Below are 21,238 nucleotides of genomic sequence, written 5' to 3'. Positions count from 1 at the left end.
GCTCTAACACGATGCTCTTCTCACAGTTCAGAAACCTCTTTTGCATTTCAGGACTGCGACTAATTAAACACCAGCATTAAGATCTGTGGGAAGGGCACCGTTCGGGTTACGCTGAGAGCTCAACATAATGTGATCCCAGCTACATGGAGAGCACAGCCCCTCTCGATTTCTCTAGCAGGTTTGAATGCTCAGCAGTTCAGCAAATCAAACCCCTGAGGTCTAAACCTGAGCAAATGAGGATCTCACTCATAGGGACCCTCTGAGGATACCTGAAGCTGGCTGATTTGCTCAGTAGGATCCAGGGAGTGTGTGCCAGAGATGGGGAAGGAATCAAATTCCTCAATTGTTATGAGAGCTGTTTTCCTACCCCTTCAAGAGCTAGTCCAGCTCCTCTGACAAGGACACGGGAGGGAGCTGGCACCGTTCTTGTAGTATGTATAGCTAAAAGCTTGCCTGCCTTGATTTGGTCTTAAAGACCAGTTTTCATCTCCCCTACAGCTGCAGGTTGGGGAGGTCAGGGGCAGGGAGATGTGCTCCATGTCATCTCAATCAGACAGTTGCTTGAAATCCTCCTCACAACTGCCCTGCAGACAAAGACCTACTTCTAAAAGGAAGGGTGGCAGGGGTTGTGGTGCCTGCAGTTCACCAGGCCACCAGCTGAGGCCAGAGCAGTGTGGGTCAGTGGGGAGTTTCACTGTTAGCTCTCTGTCTAGTTCAGATGAGGTCATAAGCAATAAGGGAGAAGGGTCGGTGTGATCAGCACATAGAATCATAGAATAGTTAGGGTTGGATGTATTTACAGGTAGCCAATGTTACCAATCAGCTGGTCTAGTTCTTGGCAAGAAAGGCTGCAGGGCTGGAGTTCAAGACCCTGACATGGTGTTTACTCCTTGGATGAGTGTCTGCCAGCCTGTATGTCCTACAGGATGGGCAGCAATCCTGAGATTGCTCTTACTGTGGTAAAATGGATCTATTTACTTGGGAGAATCCAAGCTGCAGGAATGAGACTAGAAACCACCAGTTGTGTCTGATGGTTTCTCCAGGGATAAAGGTGCTTAGAGGTTAACTTGCCTTTTGGCCTGCGTTCAACAGAGGAAGTAGCACTGTATACACCTCAGAGGAAAAGTTAGAATCAGTATAGGTTTAACACCTGTGTTACAGGGATCTTGCTCTAAAAGCATGCTAGGTGTGATACTTTTCCTGCTGTTTGTTCCAGTCTGTCCCGCAGAGCCATCAAAGATAGGAAGGAAAAGTTGGAGATTATTTTGCCTTATACACTGTGAGGTTACTGTCCCATTGCTAGACCTGTGAGCCAGAAAGAGCCAGCATGAGCTGGGATATTGTCCCTGTTCAAATAAAGGGAACGGGCTTAGTCCGAATAAATTCTCAGCCTGAGATATTCAAAGTTTGATACAGCTGTTTTGGAGAACAAAATGGCCAAACTGTTCAGTCACAACTCCCCTTTTTAGCTCTGAGCTATGCACTTGCCCATCATCATGATGGGGATGGTGCCGAAAGAGCTGGACAGGGCGAGGGGAAGGGACGAGGTTGGCAAGTGTGGCTTGCATGGCTGGGTTGAGAGCAGGAAGAGCAGGAACCCAGAAGCTCCACTGGTGAGAGCTCTGGGGATTACAAGAAAGCAGCTCTGGGGCTGCTCAGCACTGGACTGCACTGCTAAGCTGTGCTGCACGGTACAGACGTCGTTCGGGGCTTTAAGGACTAAATTAGACAAACTTCTGTTGGGAGTGGCCGAGGCAGTGTTGATTGTGTCTTGAGGAGGAGCTGTGCTAGAAAGTTTCTGTCTCTCTTTTCTGACAGAAGCTTGACATTTTCTTGGGTGTCCTCAGGATGACCCACAGGCTCTCTGGGAAGACTCCCTGTAGCACCTGTATAACATGTGCCCACAAACTGGGGCACGGAGGCAACAACCCTGCAGATGTCTCTGGACCAAAGTTTGCCTTCTCCTTGGTGTGGGCTGGCAGAAGGGTTCTAGTGTGGTGGAGCCCTCCCTTCTTCTCACTGTTGCTCCCAGTATAATTGTTCCAAGGAGGTCTCTACCAAGCATCCTCCCCAGGAAATTTTGTGCTAGAGCACATTGGCCCAGGAGTACGGTCTACTATGACAGTGTGCATCTGTCCCAAATGCCTGCCCTGCAGAGTGGCTTTGGAGACTGCAAGTTTTTCCATGGTAGATTTTCCATAGTGAACTGGAAATAATTCAGCCTCGCTGGACAGTAACTCAGATCTGCGTTCCACTGGAGTGCTCAGTGATGCTGCTTCCGCAAGCAGGGTGCAGCCTACTGCAAGCTGCCTCCAGGCACCAGGCTGGGTAAATACTGCTTTTGGTTAGCTAGATTCTGAGTAGCACATCTCGAATGGCAGGAACATGCTCAGTCCCTGGTGAGAATGGGCAAGACTGGTATTCAGTCGACTTGTTGAGCAGCCTGTTTGGATGCTGTCATATCACGCCGGATAACTTCAGTGCTATCAGTGCTTGCAACTGCAGGTCAGGCTCCTTCAGGGGCTTTGGTGCCAGGCTCAGAGACACGAGGCAAGGCCAAAGGCACAGCGACTTGTGTTCTCCTTTCATCTCGGCAAAGAGAGCACTCTGCAGTCTGTCCCTCCGTTGCCTGCACTTGCCAGATCAAACACTCTGTTCCTACTTTGTTCTTGAAACTTTTGAGTGACCTCATCTTTGCCTCTCTAATGAGGGACCCAAAATGTCATACTGCCAAAGGCATCTTCCCCAGCACGTGGCAACAGGATTGCTAATTGCGCTGGGACAGGGTGGGGAGCCATTCCCTGGGTTTCGGATGCAAGATGATACAGCTTGAAGCTTTATTCTTATTTCTGCCCCCAGCCACACGCATTTCTGCACGTTTTCTCTTGAGGTCTGGAGATGCAGAATACACGCAGCTGAGGTTTTTTTCATCCCTTTTACACCTCCCTCCCTCCTTTCTCCCCTGGCCATTTGCCTCCCTCGTTTGCCAGCGCTGCAGAGGGAACCTCTGTGTATGCAGTCACGGTAGCCCAGCCTCCCACGCCGATCAGTATCAGGAGGTGGCTGCTAGCAGGTGCCAAATGCTGCTGACTTGCCAACAGTTCTTGGGGTATTTGCAAAGTAGAGAGTGTCCTCCGGAAGATGAGGCAGGGCAGGAGCTTGACTTTCATGGTATGAATGACCATCCAAAGAAACTTCTATTTTTCTGTTGTCCTGGGAGATCAACACTCCTAAGCTAAATATAGTGGGGGAAGAGAAGCTCTGCAACCCAGCCAGTGATACCCAGCTACCTCACTGGCATGGTTGCCTCTGAAAACCAGGTGCTGGGGATGATCCAGCAGTAGAGGACATGCCCTTAGCACAACGGCGTGACCGCAGTGCTTTCTGAAGGCACAGCCTCCGAGGCCCTTGTTGTCTGTGACCGTTTGTCATCATGATGTTATGGACTGGTGATGGTGCGTCAGCTGTTCGTGTTATGATCTGGCCTATTGATGTGAAGCGATGGTGGTGGAAGTCCTTATTTTACTCATGGGGCTGTCAGCCAGGGTGATTTGGTGGTCTTGCCGGTGACCTCTGGCAGAGAAGTGTGGCGGTGAGCGGGAGCTGGGAACGTTTTCAGTCAACTTAGCGTGAGTCAAAGTGCTAAGATGTGCCCCAGTCTTTCAGCTTCGCAGCATCTGGTGTATTCCGAAGCGTCTCAAGCTTGCAGCCCTTGTAGGGCAGCTAGTGAACATGTGGCAGCATCTGTCTCCTCCTCATACCCAGCAGGCAGGCAAATGCTGGTTCCAGGACTGAGACCTACCTGCTTGTGTCATGCTGTATGAACGATCTACAAGGACTTCTTCATGTAGGCAGGGGAGGGAGCCGAGCATGCTACTTGAAAAAGCAGTAGTCACCCATCAAAAATTAAATCAGAGCTATCTGTTGCCAGATTACTCGGTCCTGGAAGTACAAAGAAGCTCTAAAAGAGCCTCTGTAGCCAAAACACTGTTCTGCTGGCTGGTTCCCTGTTAGGAGAACAAAAAATGGAGCATCCATTCTAATTAGTGATGGGAGTTCGCTGCATCAGCATCAAAGGAGAAAGCTGTTTGCTGAATCAAGCTAAGATCAAAGTGTCCTACGTACAGGAAGGGCCCGTTCCTGTTTCTGCTGACAGTGGTGTACCCTGCTCTTCCTCCAGGCATGCTGCTTACAGGGATGCTTAATTACTCAGCAAGGAGGAGACTGCGCAGGCAAGAGCGGGCGTAATGGCCATTGTAATCCAATTCTAGGAGACAATTTCCTGGTGATCGATTCTTGTTGCCTCTCACAAGTCATTAAACTACTCTGAATGCTTAGAAAAGGTCTGGATTTTGTACTTTTGCAAAAGGACACCCTTTACAACATCCTTTGCTTGATTTTTCTGACCTTTTATGTGTCATTTGACCTACTAGACTGGGCTGTATATGCGTGCATATGTCTATATTTGCATTTATGTCTACTCGAGGGAATTCAAGTCCTCGTTCCTTAGGCTGCACTGAAATATCCTTATCCCAACAGATATGCTAAATTTGAAATACCTTCCTCCCTCTCTCCCCTGCCTCCCTCCTTTGGCATTAACGCAAGACCACATTTTTGTGAGTCCTAATTTTGAAATGTTTAAACACGTAACATTCGGTTGAGTTTTCCTCCGAGGTGTCTTCCTGGGCATGCAGGTTTGTAAGTGTATGTGTCTGTGTGTGCATCCACCTGCGTTTCGAGCCACGAGTATTGGTATGGAAGGATGCAGTCACGTAGACCCTTGCGTGGATGGACAAGGGCACGAGTAAATTTGTTACGTTTTCTAGTTGTCTGAGATATAAAGGAGGACGCTGTAGCTTCTGAAGCTGTTCAGTCTGGAGAAGAGAAGGCTCCAGGGTGATCTCATTGCAGCCTTCCAGTACTTAAAGGGGGCCTACAGAAAAGCTGGAGAGGGACTTTTTACAAGGGCGTGTAGTGATAGGACAAGGGGCAATGGCTTTAAACTGAAAGAGGGGAGATTTAGATAAGATATAAGGAAGAAATTCTTCACTCTGAGGGTGGCGAGGCACTGGAACAGGTTGCCCAGAGAAGTTGTAGATGCCCCATCCCTGGAAGTGTTCAAGGCCAGGTTGGATGAGGCTTTGGGCAAGCTGGTGTAGTGGAGGGTGTCCCTGCCCATGGCAAGGGCATTGGAACTGGATGATCTTTGAGGTCCCTTCCAACTCTAACCATTCTATGATTCTATGATCTTTGCTCTTTCCACTGTCCCTCTGGGAAAGGAATCACGTTGTAGTAGTGCCCTCCCAGTGCTGTGTTTACACACCAGCCTACCTCCCTGTTTGCGCTGGTGGAAGAGGACTTTGCCTACATTTGCTCTCCTGACTCCCCTGTCGCCTTGTTTAAGCTGACTTGTCAGAAGCAGTTGTGTGTGTTTTCCCCAGCTGGAGCCCTCCAGGTGCCACTTAGCTTAACAAAATGAGTCCTTGTCTTTAAGTGCCACCTGCCTTGTGCGCATCCCCGAGAAAGAGCAGTTGATGCATGAGGCAAAGGTAAGTCTGAGGAGCTGGCTTGCCTGGTGGTTTCACGAGACAGAGATGGGACAGCATGGTGTGGGGGGATTGCTCCTTTTGCATGCCAGGTTCAAAGCATGCAAGCACTCTCTTCTCTCCATGGTCTCCATGCAAGAGAAATGGATGGGAACCTCCGCTCTTCCTGTGTTGCCCTGCAAGGGGGAGGAGATTAAGGGGGCTGTGGGGTGCTGCAGGGCAAGAGTGGGGTACTGGCAAAGGAAAGGGAATATTATGTGTTTTCTTTCCTTTTTGAAATTGTTCATAAGTAGATCGGGAAATTCTCAAATGTATTGAAATTTTTTTTTTACAGTGAAGAGATTATGCATGTTCTATTTTCGTGTTTTTGTTATTCTGCAGGATGTTTACAATCAGCTAATAGTAAATATTAGGAGTAGCAAGAGGGTGGTTAGGTATGAAAATCGCGTTGTTTTGATGATTGAGTGATTGATGTGACAAACCCTGCAATGCAAACTGTAAACTCTAACTTTTCCAGGAAATTTGCTAGTAGTGAATACTTAAGTATTGCTTTTTTCTGAATGACAAGAGTTTAAACGGGTGGGTTTTTCTTGGAGGAGAAAGTGGAGGGGATAAGGGATGGGGCTGAAGAAGGCAAGTTGCTATTCCAAGACAGATGAGTAGTTGGTTTTCCTCTCATGGAGAGCATCTCATCAAATCTATGCTGAACATGGCAGAAGAGCTTTCTGCACCATGTTGGAATCATAGAATCATAGAATGGTTAGAGTTGGAAGGGACCTCAAAGATCATCTAGTTCCAAACCCCCTGCCATGGGCAAGGAAACCCTCCACTACACCAGGTTGGGGCATCTACAACTTCTCTGGGCAACCTGATCCACTGCCTCACCACCCTCTGAAGAAAAAATTTCTTCCTTAGATCTAATCTAAATCTCCCCTCTTTCAGTTTAAAGCCATTGCCCCTTGTCCTTTCACTACAGGCCCTTGTAAAAAGCCCCTCTCCAGCTTTCCTGTAGGCCCCCTTTAGGTACTGGAAGGCTGCTATAAGATCACCCCGGAGCCTTCTCTTCTCCAGGCTCAACAGCCCCAATTCTCTCATCCTGTCTTCATAGCAGAGCTCCAGCCCTCTGATCATCTTCGTGTCTCTCCTCTGGACTCACTCCAGCAGCTCCATGTGCTTCTTGTGCTGGGGACTCCAAAGCTGAACGCAGTATTCCAGGTGAGGTCTCACAAGAGCTGAGCAGAGGGGCAGAATCACCTCCCTTGACCTGCTGGCCACGGTCCTTTTGATACAGCCCAGGATACGGTTGGCTTTCTGGGCTGCCAGCGCACGGTGCCGGCTCATGTTGAGTTTCTCACCCACCAGTACTCCCAAGTCTTTTACCTCAGGGCTGCTCTCAATCCTTTCTCCGCCCAGCCTGTATTTGTGCTTGGGATTGCCCTGACCCACGTGCAGGACCTTGCACTTGGCCTTGTTGAACTTCATGAGGTTCTCACAGGCCCACCTCTCCAGCCTGTCAAGGTCCCTCTGGATGGCATCTCTTCCCTCCAGCGTCTCAAGAACACCACACAACTTGGTGTCATCTGAAAACTTGCTGAGGGTGCACTCAATCCCACTGTCCATGTTACCAACAAAGATGTTAAATAACACTGGTCCCAGTACTGACCCCTGAGGAACACCACTCGTCACTGGCCTCCACGTGGACATTGAACCGTTGACCACAACTCTTTGAGAGCCAATTCCTTATCCACCGAGTGGTCCATCCATCAAAACCATGTCTTTCCAGTTTAGAGACAAGGATGTGGTGTGGGACAGTATCGAATGCATTGGATAAGTCCAGGTAGATGATGTCAGTTGCTCTTCCCCTATCCATCAATGCCGTAACCTCATCATAGAAGGCCACTAAATGAGTCAGGCAGGATTTGTCCTAGGAAAACCTGGGAAAGAGAGGTTAATCCAATAAATGTCCAAATTATTGTGACTCCTTGAACACTGTTTAGCACATGGATGATGCTAAACTGGATGAGCAGTCATGGCAAGGTAGCCTTCAAATTTAGGCCTGCAGAAAAGACAATCCTTTGTCAAGGTCTTACTCAGTAAGGGACATCTCCAAAGTTGACATGGATCACTTCAGATTTTTGGGCTACTGCCACTGCCTGGCCAGCTATAAGCAAAGGAGGAATCCAAAACCATTCCAGTCTGTTGACCACAGATGCAACTGAAAGGCAGATGCCTTGTAGTAAAGGTGATGCATATTACTGGCTCTTCAAATTATTTACTTCCACTTGCTACTGACAGCCCTGCAGAGGAGATTGATGGATTAAGCTTTCACCAACTGTTCCTCATCCAAGCACCTAATTCTCTGAGATGTTAGCACCAGAGATAAACTGTTTCCCTAGGAATTTCCAAAATGTTCCATATTTTCAAATATGTTCCAAGCCTGTAAGGAAAGTCAGGCTTGGTTGTTCTTCTGCAAAATAAGAAACTCATGAATTTCACTTGAAAAGATTAAAATGGCATTTCATCTGGCTCTTTTCTGAAGCAATTCTGAGCCCCCCTAAACTACCTGGGGCTTTGGAGGTGGGAGATATGGAGGAGGGAACAGAAGTCCAGAGGGAGCTGCTGAGGATTTGCAAGGTCCTGGGGTACTGCAGCTCCAGAGCAGTCAGTCCAAACCCAGGAACTCATCGTAGGCTGTTCAGATGCTAGAAACTTTGGATCTGTAGCATCTGAAGCTCAGTGCTTCCAGGCTCTGAATGCCCCATCTTTCTATTAGGTAGGCTGGGAAGGATCCCAGCAGAGAAGCATGCGGGAGACCTCGCCTTTTACTCAGAAATTAGCCAGTTTGATTTCTTTGTAGTTCAGATAGATAGGAACCTGTTATCATGGGGAATTTCACCTTTAGCAAACCAGTGTCTCTTGGCAGAAAATAGAAACTGCTGGCAGCCCTTCCTGGAGTCAGCAAGAGAATAGGGCGGTCCACAGACTACACCTGGGTGCTAGCCATATTCTGATATTGCCTTGGATCTTGAAAACCCCTTGTCTTCTCCTCCAGCAGCATCCCACGTGCCTTGAACAAGAAGATAGTGAGCTGTTATATTGAGAGATGGTGTTTGTAGTCAATATTTTGATTTTGTGGAGGAAAGTGGTTTAAAGAAATTTAGTCCTGCTCAAAATGGTGGTGGTGACTCCTTGGTTGCTTGCATTTGACAAGATTTTGGCAATAGGAAGGGAGATATTTCCCAGTGTGATTTGTAGTCTAAAAACTGCAGCCTTGAGCTGCTGTGCTGGGAAGCTGGGGCTTATCGGGCTTTGAGCCCTGTCCAGCTGGTGTGGAATGCAAAGAAGTGGATAGTGGAAATGCTGGCAAATAAATGAGATTTGATGAGGTCTTCCATTATCAGTAGTAATTTTTCACCAGCTAGATAGAAATACCTGGACTGGAAAAGATTTAGATTTTGAACCCTTTAAATTAAAAATAGTACTAAAATGTTTCTGTTCGTGCTGGACTTTATGAGAGGTAGAAGTAGGGGGAGAGCTGTGTTTCTTCTTTAGTGATGCACGTTCTCTCCTCTTACTCCTTGGTGTGAAGACTTTTAGGATGCACTTTTCTGTTTCAGTGATGTTGGGTATTATTAAGATTAGTGGGTTTGAAAACATATTTCATTATCTCTTAGGCACAGCTTGGGTGCTCTTCTAGCTCTTTCCCCGTTGACAAAACAAAACCTGTTGTTTTGAGAGTGCTCTGAAACTAGAGTGCTCTCACTTAAAAGGGCTGCCTACCTGCATTTGCCTGTGGAAAATGTCTGCCTGAGAGGAGACTGATCTGTTGAGGGACAAATGTAGGTTTTTTTAGCCTGAAGTAATTGATAAGGGACAGTTGTGTAACAAGAGGATGCTCCTGTCAGGACCTGCATGTGTATGGGGCCACCTGCAATGCTTAAACTGGGTGTCCTTCTCCTGAAATGCTTGAACTGGGTGTCCTTCTCTTTCCAGGTCTGGTGTGTCCTCTGGAGGTGTCAGTCAGTTCAGGGAATATCCAGGTTGCCCGAGGCCAGACAGCAGTATTGCCCTGCACCTTCACCACTAACGCTGCTCTCACTAACCTTAATGTCATCTGGATGGTCATTCCTCTTTCTAACGCCAACCAGCCTCAACAGGTAGGTACTTTCTTACCGGATCATGCATTTCTTTGGGGCTTTCCTTTTCCTCACCCTTTTCACGCTGATCTTGGATGTAGTCCCTTTACGATGCTGAGTCTCTGGTTGTCCCAGAACATTCCCTTCATCACAGAACACACCCTCTGGATCTTACACGACTCTGATTTCTTCAATGCCTTGTTAACTGATGCACAGTGTGTCCTTGGCTACCTTGGCTGGATGTGCGATTGGGGCAGGTGTATGTGCTACTGTGTGGCTGCCCGGGATCTCCGGTGGTTTGTGTGTTAAAAAAAGGACAGGAGATGTAATCCAGGTTTTGGTGTGCTGGATGTGGGATTTGGAGGATCTGTGAGCAGCTGCAGGCTTAAACCTGTGAAATCTATGTAAAAGGTGCCAGAACACATGGCCTCTCATAGACTCATCTCCCCTTTTACTTCCCCTCTTACTTTTTCACTGTTGGTTGCTCATGCAAGTCCATTCTTATGAACATTAGCGAACGAGAATCCGTTGTAGTGCACACTAGAATCATAACCTGAGATCTGCTGACCTGATTTTTTGCCCACATACTCCGACAGCAAAAGAATGTCATTGCTCTGAAATGCATCTGTCTTGGGTCACACTGCCCCCATCCATTTGGTATAAAGTTATGAGAACCTGCAATGAAGAGTACTTGCTCCTCAGGGACTTGGTCTGAGCACAGACTGCTATATAAGCCACCTGACTGGTAGAGGCAATGCAGGTTCAAGGGTTGCATTGCCTGTCACTCAGTTCATCCCAATGACCTTCAGTAAACAGTGTCAGATCATGGCAGGATCTTACTGGCTGACACTCAAAATGATACTGTCCACTGAGTGGATGCTTTCCAGCAAAGTACTCACTGACCCGCAGAGTCTCTGTCTCTCTACATCCATCCTGTCCAGATGGGTAATAATTATTACATGAAGCAGGCTGGCAGTGCCAGTCCAGCTGTGCCAGAAGACTTGAGTATCTGTCTGGTCTGTTACCTCTGTGAATGTTTTTACTGACATAAAACAGGCTACAGAGTGTGTTCCTCTTTTAGAGAGAACACCTCTGATAGGACAGGTCTATCTCGGACAACTGTATACCGAGGTCTGATTTTTTAGAGATGCTTTAGGAACTGGTCCTTTCGGCTCTGGAAGCCCATGTTTTGTTTGCCGTTCTTCCTCCTTGCTCAGCTCCTGAAGAGTGTTGTTTGAGCCTTCCTTTCTTTTCCAGGTTATTCTCTACCAAGGGGGTCAGATCTTCGGTGGTGCACCCCAGTTCTACGGGCGAGTGGGGTTTGCTGTGACAATGCCAACCACCAGTGCCTCCATCTTCATCAACAACACTCAGCTATCGGATACTGGCACATACCAGTGTTTGGTCAACAATCTTCCCGACCGAGGCGTCAGGAATATTGGAGTCATTGGACTTACTGTCTTAGGTGTGTTTATTGGGATTATGGGGGAGAGGAGAGGAACAGGGACAAGGGGATCCTCTGTGCATGATAGTGCATCATAGCAGAGCAATATGGTCATGTATGCATTGGAGCCCACGGACATCCTGTGGTGAGGGATGGGCTGCCTTGCGGGTATTGTGGGAGTTTGTAGGGCACATAGACTTCATATGCAGGTGACGTGTAATGGAGTTTTAAAATATTGTGGAGATAACTTCCTTGTGGCAGCGTTGTGATGTGGAGTTGGAAAGAAGCATGAATAGAGTGCTAGGGCATCCTAGAGAGCTGAAGGGATTGTAAGAGTTTGGTGCATAGCAACAGGAGAAGAGGATGACTTTAGATCTTTGCTGCGTTTTCATGAAAGCGATTAGTACTGGATGGTACCCAGGACACGAAATACTCCAGAGGTTGTGCCATTGTAGGGATATGAAATAAAAACCCAACCACAGCAAATTCTTTCTGCAGCTCTGTTAGCTCTCACCGCCTTTGCTGTCTCAAACGCAGAAATGTTCGCCACCTTTTTCTCTAGGGAGGGAATCTAAGAGTACTGAGTCCTGTGAAAGTCAGCAGTAGTCTGTAACTGTGATGGGCTGGTGGGTCAGGAATCTTTGTGAACTGTCCCCCCTCAAACCTTCATGGGTTTTTGTCTGCTGCCTTCCTCTTGTCGGCTCATGCCAGTGTCCTTGCTTTCCCCCAGCAACGCGTGTCCAGAAAGAGCCTGCACTCCACTGTTGGGTCTTATTTCCTGATCTGCTGTCGCTTTCCCCTCTTCTCTCGCAGTTCCTCCTTCTGCCCCGCTTTGCAGAATCCAGGGGTCCCTGGACGTGGGCAGCGATATCACACTGACCTGCAGCTCGGAAGAAGGCATCCCCCGGCCGACATACCTCTGGGAGAAACTGGACAATGTTCCCAAGTTGCCCCCAACTGCCACACAAGGTGCTTGTTCTGTTGATTATCCTCTTATTTCCTCGGCTTTCCTTTGTCTGAGCTGCCAGAGGTGGCATGGCTCACTGAGCGTCTGCCATCACTTGCATGGTCACTTTGTTGGAATGAAGATTCCTAGAGCCCATGGTGGACCAGGCACCCTCCAGCGGCCACTTAAATTTTCATGTTTTTTGGTGCAGTAACATGTTCCCCATTGAGGAACAAGGGTCTGGTCGAATGGGAGAGAGACAACATGGTTGCCAGATGTTGACATGTGGCTGGAGCTTTCAGCTGCCGATTCACCTGCATTTTAAACCAAATGAGAGGCTCATAGATTGGAAACTGAGAGAAGGCAGGCAGAATCATCCCAGGAAAGTAATGCCAGCTTCTCGCACTGAGGTCACTGTTGTCCAATAAGCTACTGCCAGAGCCACCTGTCAGACGTATGTAAAAGGAAGCTCTGATCAGGCTGGGTATTGCCTAGCCTCAAGTCCCACCCATAAAATTTCTTAGCCTAGGTGTCCTGACCAAGTAGTGGTATCTGTACTTTTGCCCTTCATCTTGCTGTGTTTTAAGAATACGCAAGCATTTAAGTTTTACAGAATTCAGGAATGAGGAAAATTGGCAGAGCCAGGGGGTGAGGAACCCGGGGAGGGGAGAGCAGGACTTCTGCAGGGCAGGATTGAATTTAGCAGGTAGATCTGGGTATAGGTAATGGCACATCTCTTCTTTCCTCCCTTTTCTCACACAATGCTGAGGGTCCCAAGCTTTCATTTGCAGAAATTCATCTATAAGAAGTAACATCTATTGTAAGCTCCTTAAGACGTAATCTTGTGTGTGCGTGTGCAATGCTTCCATCTCAAGGTTATTTCCTAATTTATTTCTCTCTTAAGAGTCTCACACCAAAATTCTCTATTTGCTGGCTTTGCCCTTTCATGGTTTTCCTTAAGGGGGGGAGGGATTTAAATCCTTCTTTTCTCTCTGACTAGACCAAGTCCAGGGCACTGTCACTCTCCGAAATATCAGCACTGTGTCCTCAGGTCTTTACCAATGTGTGGCTTCAAATGCCATTGGAACCAGCACTTGCCTTCTGGACCTGCAAGTCATTGCGCGTAAGTATTTTGCCAAGGGAGCCTTGGCCACCTGCTTCTATCTTGTGACAGTAAAGTCTGTAACCATGTTTGCTGTGAGCCACCATGTGCCTCTCTATCAGAAGATCATCGTGCCCTGGAATGGGGACATTGCCTTTCCCCCCTCCCAAGCCATGGTAGCTTCAAATGCTCATGGACAGCCACAGCCCAGCTCTGATTTCTTCTCCATTCTCTGTTCAATCGTCCCCACAGCCCACCCCCGGAGCATTGGCCTGATTGCAGGAGCGGTGGCCACAGGTGCCGTTGTGCTTGTCATTTGCATTGTCTTGGTGGCCGTGGCACTGTTTTACTGGAAAAATAAACACAAAGAAGAAGAAGAAGAGGAGATTCCCAATGAGATAAGGTAAGAGTCAGGGAAAGCTGGTGGCAGGGGACCTCTGACCACCCAAAAAAAGCAGAGGCTGGCAGGAAGGCAATCAGAAATCTCACTCTTGCTAATCCTGGCTGTGTTCTCCTGGGTCAGGGGAAAATGTCCATGTATGTCCAGAAAACGGAGAGAGCAAATGAAGAATGGTAACAACAGAACTTCTTTTCAGTATTGCTTTTATTGAGAGCTTTGGCTTGACATTGTAGCTCCGTAGGAGAGTGACATGGTGAGGATCCTGACCCACGATACCAGACAGTGATAGCGAAAAAGCTCTGGATATACAACTGTGATCTTCCCTGCTGTTACAGCTGCAGTGCTTCCCTCTGGTAGCTTCCTGCAGCTCTCCTGAGTATCAGCTTCATTGGTTGTACAGTCATACTGACTGTCTGTGAAGTATCAGTGGCTGTGACAACCACTGGACACATGAGTGTGGGTCATTTGTCCCAGCGGTAGGCACATGAAGCAATTAATGTGTACAGAAGCAGCTCCTGCAAAGAGCGATGAGCATACAGGGTGTGCCATCCCTGGAAGTGTTCAAGGCCAGGTTGGATGAGGCTTTGAGCAACCTGGTGTAGTGGAGGGTGTCCCTGCCCATGGCAGGGGGGTTGGAACTAGATGATCTTTGAGGTCCCTTCCAACCTGAACCATTCTAGGATTCTGTTCTATGATACGGGCTAAGGAGCAATGCTGGTCCACATTGGTGCTGTCCTTCACCTTGAATTGATGGTGTTGACCCCAGTAGAGTTTGGCGGGGGGATGTTGGGCAAGCAGGGCAGCATCCTCCACGTGCCCTCACACTCTTTCCTTCCCAGGGAAGACGACCTGCCACCCAAATGCTCCTCTGCCGCAAAGACATTCCACGCCGACGCGTCCTCGTCGGAGAACGACACCCTCACCTCCTCCAACACCTACAACAGCCGCTACTGGAATGACCCCAAAGCCAACCACGCCACGGACTCCTTCACCCGCTTCAGCAACAGCAACGATGCCCACCAGCCCCCTTTCTCCCGCTCGGGGAGCACGAGCACCCGCCCCGTCTATGCCAACGGTGGCCACCCATCCCCAGCTCCCCCTAAGACGCTGGTGGTGACGGCCAGCACGGCACCGTCCCCTCAGGAGGTGATCCGGAGCAACGGCTCGGTCAGCAGGAAGCCACGGCCACCGCACACCCGCTCCTACGCTGTCAGCCAAGCCACTCTGGAGCGGATCGGGGCTGTCCCGGTCATGGTGCCTGCCCAGAGCCGGGCCGGCTCCCTTGTGTAGGGCCATGCCAGCGGCTGAGCAAATGGCCTCTCGTATTTGGTGGGGCAAAGAGACCCTACTCCTTCCTGAAAGGTGGCGAGGCAGAGGGAAGGACACACATTTGCCTCTCACCTCCTGAGGCCGCTGCCGGCCGGCGGGACAGCCCTGGCCGTGCCGTATCCCCCCGGCTGCTGCGGCTCCTGGTGCCGGTGGGCGCCGCAGACGTGCCAAGGCTGGGGGAGCGGGAAGGTGGGGACGCACTTCCTGGCTGCTGGACCCCAGCTGGGACATGCGCCATGTCCTGACCTCGGGGGGGATTTTTGCTTCTGTTTCCTGTTGGTTTTGTTGGGGGTTGATTCCGTCCATTTGGGTCTTTCAGGGAGGTTTGAGGAGAGAGAGATATATATATTATTTTTTTTCTCTGTTGTTGCTGTTTCATTTTCGAGAGGATGGCAGCCTGTGTTGGGGCAGGGAGGGGTGCTGAGGCAGGGTATGCCCCAACACAGCGGCCACGACCCCCTCCCCACAGCCTCAGCTCTGCTGCCGGATACGGGAATTCATTGTGCCGGGGCTGGGTGTGACGAGGCACGGGCCAGGCTGGAGGGATAAGATGAAGGCACAGCCACCAGCCCGGCCGAGGGGATGGCTGGGCGAAGGCACGGACCTGGGAGTGTTTGTCTTTGGTTTTTTGCAGTTCTTCCCTCACCCCAACATGTACACAAACACTCACACACACACACGTTCTCCTCTGACCGGGTGTTTTTCCTGCGCTAGCTTGGGTTGCCACCGGAGACTTGTTCATGGCTGTGGAGGATGCAGCCATCTGAACGTCTTTCCCCAGGACACTCCGTGCAGGGCGAGGATGCGTCGCTGCTGCTGCTGTAGGGCTCATGTCTGGGTTCTTTTGGGCGTTGCTGGGGTTATTCGGGAGGCAGAGAGGAGCCAGGGTGGTGGAGCAGAGCAGCGGGCAGGTCCAGAGGTGTCTGCTGCCCCTGGACTGTTCTGGTTTAGGGCAAGTGGCTTCAAACTTCACAGCTTTGGTGTTTGCAAGGTGGGTTGTCCTTATCAGGCTACCCAGGGCTGGCCGGCGTGGCTGGGCATGTGCTGTGCTTGGGGCCCTCACATGGAGACATCAGAGTTTTCATTCCTGCTCTCCCACACACACAGACTTCCCAGACACTGAGGTTGGCAGGATTCGCTTCCGAATCACTTTCCTTAGGGTGAAAACAGGGGCTTAAAGGAGGGGGTAACCCTGTGGGAGCCCACGTGCTATCTCTCTGCCTCCCTTACTTCTCTCAATGTCCCAGCACCCAGTACTGGTGGCATCTGCCAGTGGCTCTGCCATCTCCTTGCAGCCAGGGAGGTGGTTGTGGCTGGCACCTATCCTTTTTCTATTGCAACTAAATAGCCTTAATCAAAGCCAAGAGTTGAAACCACTGAAGGAACCTGGTGCCATTTGGAGGGCTGGACTGACTCTCCTAGAGACCACTGGCTCAAAGGGGCCATGCCTGGACGAGTGTCTCGGCTCTCCTGCGTAACACCACCCCTTGCATGTGTAAAGGCAGTGGTCACCTCCAAAAGCACCAGAATCCTCCAGGTCTGCTCTTGGAAAAGCAATGTGAGGGGGTCACAGGTGACTTTCCATAGCTCTCACATTGGACAAAGGGTCTGTTGAAGCCAACAGACTCTTCCTCATCCTCACTTTCCTTGTCCCGGCACGGCTTTACTTTCCCTAGCAGTGCACAAACCTTGGGTAGAGCCTTCTGCCTGAGCGGTACCTTTCAAATGCAAGCACAGACTCTGAGGAAGAGGAGGGAGAGGTGAGGGGCTGGGTTCCCACATGGACACGCCGGCTTTTTGGGACGTTGGGGGCTCCCAGGCAGCACTGAGTTTGAAGCTTGGCTGAGATATCGTGCCTTCTTTGCTTAAAATAACAAAGGAAAGAGAAACAAGGAAAAAAAAATCCAACCTCCCTTCCTTCCCCCTCTACCCAGCTCCATCTGGAATGGGTGCAAACCCCCGCAGTGGTGCTGGCGGGTGGTTGCTCTGTGTGTGTGTGTGTACACGTTTCACCGGAGCAGTCCTTCTTCCTGCTTGTCTGCTGGATGGTGGGATTGATGGAGGAAGAAGGGTGGCTTTAGAAACCCTAATCTGGGAAGAAAAAAAAACAAAACACAAACCCAAAACAATCAAAGAAAAGCCCAGACACATTCTCTCTGCTTTTGTGACAAGCCCTGTGTGACGTTGACGGGAACATTGACCTCAGCAGCCCCCTCCTCTACTGGGAAAGATCTTCTGGTTTCTACCCTCCATGAGACTGTTTGCTCCTCTTTCTTTGTTCTTTCTAATTGTCTAAAATTCAATAAAAACTTTATTCATATAAAAAAGGACTTCTTACTGCCTGCTGCCACTTTTTTTCCCCCCTCTACCTAATTCTGTAACTCCAGCGAGTTCAGCTGTTAATACTCATCCTTGATACGACTGGCAGTAAGCAGCGACCATAAAACCAAGACCTGCCTGTTATTAGGCCGGTGAGTTTGGCAGTGAACCCTGATGGTACAGCCTTGTTTTTCCCATTCCTAGTAGTCTGACACGTTGCCCTTGAAGGTACGATTTCCCAGGCTCGAAGGTGTCTCCTTCTCTAGACAAAGGTGAGTTTTATTTTCTGTAATGTGTTGGAGGAGATCCGTCGCTGCTTTGAGTGATGTGGGAAAATGTTTTTAAAAATTGCCTGACTCTGCTCACGTGCTGGTTTTCCAATCTGAAACACGCCATGTTCATCCCAGCTTCAAAATCGAAGGGAGTCACCAAGAAGGTCCTCACTGACTTTCTTGGGCTTTTCATAGAATCATAGAATCATAGAATCATAGAATCGTTAGGGCTGGAAGGGACCTTCAAAGGTCATCTAGTCCAACCCCCCTGCAAGGAACAGGGATATCTCCAACTAGATCAGGTTGTTCAGGGCCTCATCCAACCGGGCCTTGAACGTCTCCAGGGATGGAGCATCCACCACCTCTCTGGGCAACCTGTTCCAGTGTTCTACAACTCTCATGGTAAAAAATTTTTTCCTAATATCCAACCTGAATCTACTTTTGAATAAGTTTGCTGGGGGAAACTGTCAGGAAGTTAATAGAAGAGCTGATCCCCATAGACGGAGCACGGGAAGGTTCAGTGTCTGAACTTAAAATCATAGAATCATAGAATGGTTTGGGTTCGAAGGGACCTCAAAGATCATCCAGTTCCAATGCCCCTGCCATGGGCAGGGACACCCTCCACTACACCAGGTTGCTCAAAGCCTCATCCAACCTGGCCTTGAACACTTCCAGGGATGGGGCATCTACAACTTCTCTGGGCAACCTGTTCCAGTGCCTCACCACCCTCAGAGGGAAAAATTTCTTCCTTATATCCAATCTAAATCTCCCCTCTTTCAGTTTAAAGCCATTTCCCCTTGTCCTATCCCTACATGCCCTTGTAAAAAGCCCCTCTCCAGCTTCCCTGTAGGTCCCCTTTGAGTACTGGAAGGCTGCAATAAGATCACCCCGGAGCCTTCTCTTCTCCAGGCTGAACAGCCCCAACTCTCTCAGCCTGTCTTCATAGCAGAGGTGCTCCAGCCCTCGGCTCATCTTCGTGGCCCTCCTCTGGACTCGCTCCAGCAGCTCCATATCCTTCTTGTGCTGGGGACTCCAGAGCTGAACGCAGTATTCCAGGTGGGGTCTTGTGAGAGCAGAGGGGCAGAATCCCCTCCCTTGACCTACTGGCCACGCTTCTTGTGATACAGCCCAGGACACGGTTGGCTTTCTGGGCTGCCAGCGCACGGTGCCGGCTCATGTTGAGCTTCTCATCCACCAGCACCCCCAAGTCCTTTACCTCAGGGCTGCTCTCAATCCTTTCTCCGCCCAGCCTGTACTTGTGCTTGGCTATTCACACTTGTAGGGCATAAGGAGACTGGGAAGTGTACACTTCTTAATCCATATCTACAGTTTCTAGCAGAAGGTTATTATTAGTTAGAGCCACCTGATGTTTCACCAAAGATTTCGCATTTTTACCTCCGTGTTTCATTTTCCCTGCTTTATCTCCAAAATCCCCCAGATATTCTGAAGATGATTATTAAAACCAGAAACCTACAGATCCAACAGCAGCGCTAATTCAGCCCTGCTGCACACGCACCGTGTTCTCATTCCTCGTTATTTTTCAACACCCGGTTTGAAGTACTCCTGTGGATGCATTTTCAGCTATGGGCCTTCCAGGATATGAGACGACGGCATCGCCATTTGGGGAAAGTTGCTGTAGAAATCTTAAGGTTTGCATTTTTCATCTTTTGCTTGTGCAACCTTGATGTGATGTGAATAACATCTTCGCATTTTATTCCCATGATAGCCCCGTCAGTATTCTGCTATCCTATCCAGTCCTTGCCACTGCCTTGCCCCTTACGTCATTTTCTCCACATCTGGCTATTGATACAGAGCAGAATACCCTAAGGTACCGGATAGTTTACTGGTTTTGCACAGCACCTAGTGGGCTGGAGTTTATCCTGTAAATTGTACCTAGCGAGGCATTGCTGAAATACAAATATCTACCCAGAAATAATACCAGTTAGAGGTCTCCATAGTGCTCAAGGGTGACTATTTAGCATTAAAAAGCAAACAAAGGTTCAAGCTATTATAGTTTTAAGTGGAAGCTGCCACTGAAATGCTTGAGTTTGCTGACAGCCTTCAGCCCCACGTGTGTGACGGGGGTTGTCCACCACAGTGGGTGCCATGGATGTTATTTTAAATGTCAGTACCTATCAGTTATGTCACCTTCTACCAAAGAATATCAGAAGGAAACTTGTTCTAGCACAAGGATTAGCTGTACATTTGAGCGCTGAGACAGAGGAATAATCATGAGAGGATGCTTTATGCTTTAGCAGTGGATATGTTTTTAGAGGTTGATGTAGACGACAGCTTAATTTCAAACATTTGGGAAATATAGTCTGTAGACTGCCAGAAGTTTTTTTAACTTACACAGTTTTTGGATTAGGATCTGCTGAGTCATCTGAACTAAAAAAAATAAAATTACCCAGATGCATGTACTTCAACAAACCCTTGCCAGAGCACAGAAGAGTTTCCAGCAGAAGCCAATCTACCAGATGGTGTCCTGTCCAAGACTGCCTGGCGTGAGGATCTGAGATGCTCAGGAGATCAGTCCTCCTTATGTCATGGTTTAGGTCCTTATGAGGTAACTGGGTGATAGATTTGGTACTGGGTAGAGGAAATCAAACTGAAATTTTTTAATTGCCTCCCAAAAAGGAAAAATATTGGGGGAATTTTCATGATAAATTTCTGGTTTCATCAAACACATTGGTAAGTTTTTGCAGGTTACTGATTTTCTCTTGGAAGCAATGCTTTGCATCCCAGCTACTTCAGGCACGGAAGTGCCTTTCTGTGTTTGCACTCTGACAGGGATCTTCCCAACCACAGTGCTACTGTTTTGTGAGCGAGTGGATGAATCTGTGCACATGTGTGCCAACACCAAATGCACCCAAAATGGTTCAGCAGATTCTGTTAAGAGGGTCTTGAACATTTCTAAGACAGAGGGCAGGGAAAACTGAGGAAGCAGATCCCTTTCACGTGTTGACTTCAGAGTAAACCCAACAGGCATTAACTCATGTGGCCTCTGTTAACGGGAGCCCTGGGGCACAGCTGTTGTGAGGTGTCTTGAGGACTGAGTTGCCCATCTTCCTGTGCTTTTTCCAAGTGCTGCTGGCCATCCTGCCTGCAGCTTGTTCTCCTGATGTCAGTTCTCCTGATGCCAGCAAAGCAGGGGTTCCACATAGTGCCCTTGTCACAGCTCTGCTCTTGTGAGTAAGGTAAGATGTGCTGATGAGGATCAGGAATATGAGCGTTGAGAAAGGAAATTCAGTGTCACTGAGCTATGTCCCTTCATGGGTGGGGAGTAAGTGAACATCAAGGATGAAGCAAGCCTCAAAAGAAGGGAGAGTGAAAGGCTGTGGCTCTTTTTTTCATATTGCTTTCTTCCAGGTCTGCCACTGCGTGTTGCAAGTGCTGGGAGGATGTTACGGAGAAATACCAGGTCTGTGAACTCCTAAGCAAGGAGGGGCACACACAGGACATTTCCTGAGCCTGGCAGTAGCCTACAGTTCTTGTTGCCAGCTCATGGGCAGCGCAGAGGAAGGTTTCGTTAGGTCACCTACACGGCCATGGAGGAGGAGTGGGAGTTAATATGTGGCAAGAGCTTTGGGCATGGATTGGGGAATGCAGTTTTTTGGGGAGGAGAAACTTGGCAGCCTTGGGACTTCCCGAGTCGAGGGCTCTGGCATATTTTCTTTGATGAGTTTTCATAGACAGTGACATTCAAAATAAACACTTTTCCTTTCCCTGTGGCAGAGGCTCCCT

The 21,238-nt window shown here is 49.0% G+C and overlaps 1 protein-coding gene across 5 annotated transcripts in view; it reads left to right on the top strand.

Annotated features, from left to right (window-relative positions):
- Window positions 1-14,864, top strand: part of IGSF11 (immunoglobulin superfamily member 11) — a 109,615-nt gene extending 94,751 nt beyond the window's left edge. Inside the window, exons 1-7 of one of the 5 annotated variants that reach the window (XM_086615238.1) lie at window positions 2,771-2,786; window positions 9,540-9,703; window positions 10,940-11,147; window positions 11,940-12,095; window positions 13,073-13,195; window positions 13,427-13,577; window positions 14,414-14,864. In XM_086615238.1, the coding sequence (XP_086471364.1) occupies window positions 9,665-9,703; window positions 10,940-11,147; window positions 11,940-12,095; window positions 13,073-13,195; window positions 13,427-13,577; window positions 14,414-14,864 (1,128 nt within the window). In that variant the 5' untranslated portion in view covers window positions 2,771-2,786; window positions 9,540-9,664. Of the gene's footprint in view, window positions 1-2,770; window positions 2,787-9,539; window positions 9,704-10,939; window positions 11,148-11,939; window positions 12,096-13,072; window positions 13,202-13,426; window positions 13,578-14,413 lie in introns of those variants that run through there. The other 4 variants (XM_086615169.1, XM_086615330.1, XM_086615491.1 and 1 more) reach the window with 4 other exon arrangements.
- Window positions 14,865-21,238: the final 6,374 nt, after the last annotated feature.

Source organism: Tauraco erythrolophus, chromosome 1, assembly GCF_009769465.1.
Source record: "Tauraco erythrolophus isolate bTauEry1 chromosome 1, bTauEry1.pri, whole genome shotgun sequence".
Taxonomy (NCBI): domain Eukaryota; kingdom Metazoa; phylum Chordata; class Aves; order Musophagiformes; family Musophagidae; genus Tauraco; species Tauraco erythrolophus.
This window is presented reverse-complemented; position numbering and strand designations above follow the sequence as displayed.